Here is a 2692-nt window from a genome sequence, read left to right on the forward strand (position 1 = left end):
GTTTGTATATCTTCAGCTTTATCTTGGCTTGCATGTTGTTACGTGTGTTGCCGCCTGCCTTGGGCGGTTAGCTTGTGCTTAAAGCCCTGTTGTTGTTTCACACCGGTTGGTCACGGTGGCGGGAGGAGTCTAGCTGGCCTAGACGATTGTAACAGAGCAAAGCAAAGCCGGTGTGTGCAGTGCGCCCTCATTGCTCTGTTTGCATATCTGCGGCTTATCTTGGCTTGTTTTGTGTTACGTGTGTTGCCGCCTGCCTTGGGCGGCTAGCTTGTGTTTGAAGCCCTGTTGTTGTTTCACACTGGTTGGTCCCACTGGCGGGAGGAGTCTAGCTGGCCTAGACGATTGTAACAGAGCAAAGCAAAGCAAAGCGGCCCTGTGGAACGCTTGCCTGCTTGCCTGCCCTGCCCACTTTTTGGAGGTGGAGGCGATGGGCCGTGAATTAGGAGGCGATGGGCCGTGGGGCCGTCACGGCGACCGTCTCCCGATGAGTCTTGCAGCTGCAGACGCGGTGACAAAATAATCAATTAATCAACCTGCAAGGAAGGAAGCGGAAGCGGTTTTTGGAGGCGGAGGCGATGGGCAGTGGGGCCGTCGCGGCGACCGTCTCCCGATGAGTCTTGCAGCTGCAGACGCGGTAACAAATCAATCAACGATATATGACGCCACCGACACAGGGCGGCCTGTTTGTACACCCCCTCCATCCGGCCATAATGCCATATGAAAGCATCCTGTACAAGACACCTGTCAGCCCCTCCAACCCCCTCCGAATCCCGCCGCCCCTTGCAACTCAGCCACTGACCGAAATGTTGTTTCACACGAGTTGGTCACAGTGGCGGGAGGAGCCTAACTGCCCTGGACGCTTGTAACAAAGCGTAGCAAAGCACCCAACCACACGCCCACCGCTCCTGTTCAAGCCTTGCCCTCGCCGGTCCCGTCAGCTGATCAGTGATTATGGAGGCCCGCGGGGGCAGGGGCCCCAGGACTTCCGTCGCGTCCTCTTGTTGTGTTGCCCATTGCCCTTTTTTGGCTGTTGCCGGGAGTCGTCGGAGCCCCTCGTCAGGGCCCTCTCGGGCACAAGGCCATCAGGGCAAATGCCGTCTTGTGCTCTTTTGTGTGCTATTTTGCTGGCGCAATCGGGTGCCTACGGCTGTCCGTGGCGCCGATATGGGCGAGGCGGGGTGACACCGGCGGCGGGGCCTACGCGCGGTCCATGATCTGTCAGCGCCTGATGCGGCAAGCAGCCAAGTGCAGAAAGCAGAGCCAGTGGGGTCCTGCCCGTACCCGCTCCATCTGGAGTCGCATCACGAATCACCTGAGCGCGGTACGTGGGTGGGCACTTGGTTGAGGGGCTTATTCCTGCTTTGTTTCCCTTCTGTTTTGGTCATAGCATACGGTAGCTACAACATTGTTGATCGTGCATTACGGTACAAAGAAAACTGCTGGGACCGCGTCATCGCATGCTTTGTGCAATTTACACGATGATTGTGTGCAGCGGAAGTTGAACGGTACAATAAGATTGGCCACACCATGAAATATTTCTGATCTGAGATCGCTTGCTCTGAGACAGCACCAGTGTCAGAGGGGCGCAACTCATATCATAGCTGCGTGTAGAATCACATCAGGGCCGCGAGATCCGCCAGCAAGATGCAGGCCGCCCTGATCCTGCAGCAGGTCGCGGTTGAAGCGCCGCCGCTGCACTTGGCCCGCGCGACCGCCGACGGCTTCCGCAGCCTAGCCAGCAGCCTGGGCGTGCCCGCCGGGGACAGCTTCCTGGTGCTCTTCGACGCCGTCCTGGACCGCATGCTGGCGGCAGGGATGGCATCGTGGATAGTGGACTATGTCGCTGTGGTTTGCGTCGACGCGGTCCTGTCGTCAGATGACCCTGGCAGCGCCCACCTGCTGCGAGAGGACGCAGTAGCGGCCTGGTGCGCGCGCACCACGGCCACACAGGAGAGGCGGCTGCACGACTTGCTGAACAGCGGCGGCGGCCCACAGGAGGGGCCGGACGGTGAGAGCGCAGCGCTGGCGGCGGTCGGGGCGGCGGCGGAGGCACTGCTGCAGGTGGCTGGCGCCCTAAGGGCCCCGCTAGAGCACGCCAGCAGGTGCGGGATGCCGCACTGCGCCGGCTGCTCTGCTTGGGTGGTGTACGGCGCAAAGACAAAATAGCAGCGGTGGCGGCTGGCACTGCAGCACGCCCAGATGCGAGGACCTTCTTCTCCAGCTCGCCCTGCCTGTTGCACGCGTCCGCGACGCATTGTGGCCTGAGCCAACCTGCCCCACCTGCCCCACCCATCCATCCACCTGTTGCCCCACCCCACCCCCACGCTCTCACCCCTGCCTGCAGGCCCGACCTGGCCGCCCTCCCCGAGCGCCTGCAGCTGCTGCAGCAGGCCGCGCGCGCCGCTGCCTACTGCCGCTCGGCCGGCGTGGCGCTGCAGGCGCCGCCGCCGGCGTACGCGTCACGTGCGGTGTGGCAGGCCGCGATTGCAGGCCGCAGGGCGCACCAGGCGGGCGGGCGCATCTTCCTGGACGACCTGCTTGACAGCCAGCAGGCACAGGCCGCACACACGGGACAGGCAGCACACGCAACGCGTGCCGCGGCTGCCGCTGCCAGTGCTGCGTCGTCGCCGGCCGGCGGCTACCCCTGGGCGACGCCCGCCGCAGCGATCGTGGCGCTGTTCCTCGGCGGGGG

At 62.9% G+C, this 2692-nt stretch overlaps 1 protein-coding gene across 1 annotated transcript in view; it reads left to right on the top strand.

Annotated features, from left to right (window-relative positions):
- Positions 1 to 1644: 1644 nt before the first annotated feature.
- Positions 1645 to 2692, top strand: part of MNEG_1633 (hypothetical protein) — a gene marked incomplete at both ends in the record, with an annotated part of 2600 nt that continues 1552 nt past the window's right edge. The window contains 2 exons of the mRNA XM_014049885.1: positions 1645 to 2102; positions 2345 to 2463. Coding sequence (XP_013905339.1) covers positions 1645 to 2102; positions 2345 to 2463 — 577 coding nt within the window. The remainder of the gene's footprint in view (positions 2103 to 2344; positions 2464 to 2692) is intronic.

The sequence above is a fragment of the Monoraphidium neglectum genome (assembly GCF_000611645.1).
Source record: "Monoraphidium neglectum strain SAG 48.87 unplaced genomic scaffold scaffold00168, whole genome shotgun sequence".
Classification (NCBI taxonomy): domain Eukaryota; kingdom Viridiplantae; phylum Chlorophyta; class Chlorophyceae; order Sphaeropleales; family Selenastraceae; genus Monoraphidium; species Monoraphidium neglectum.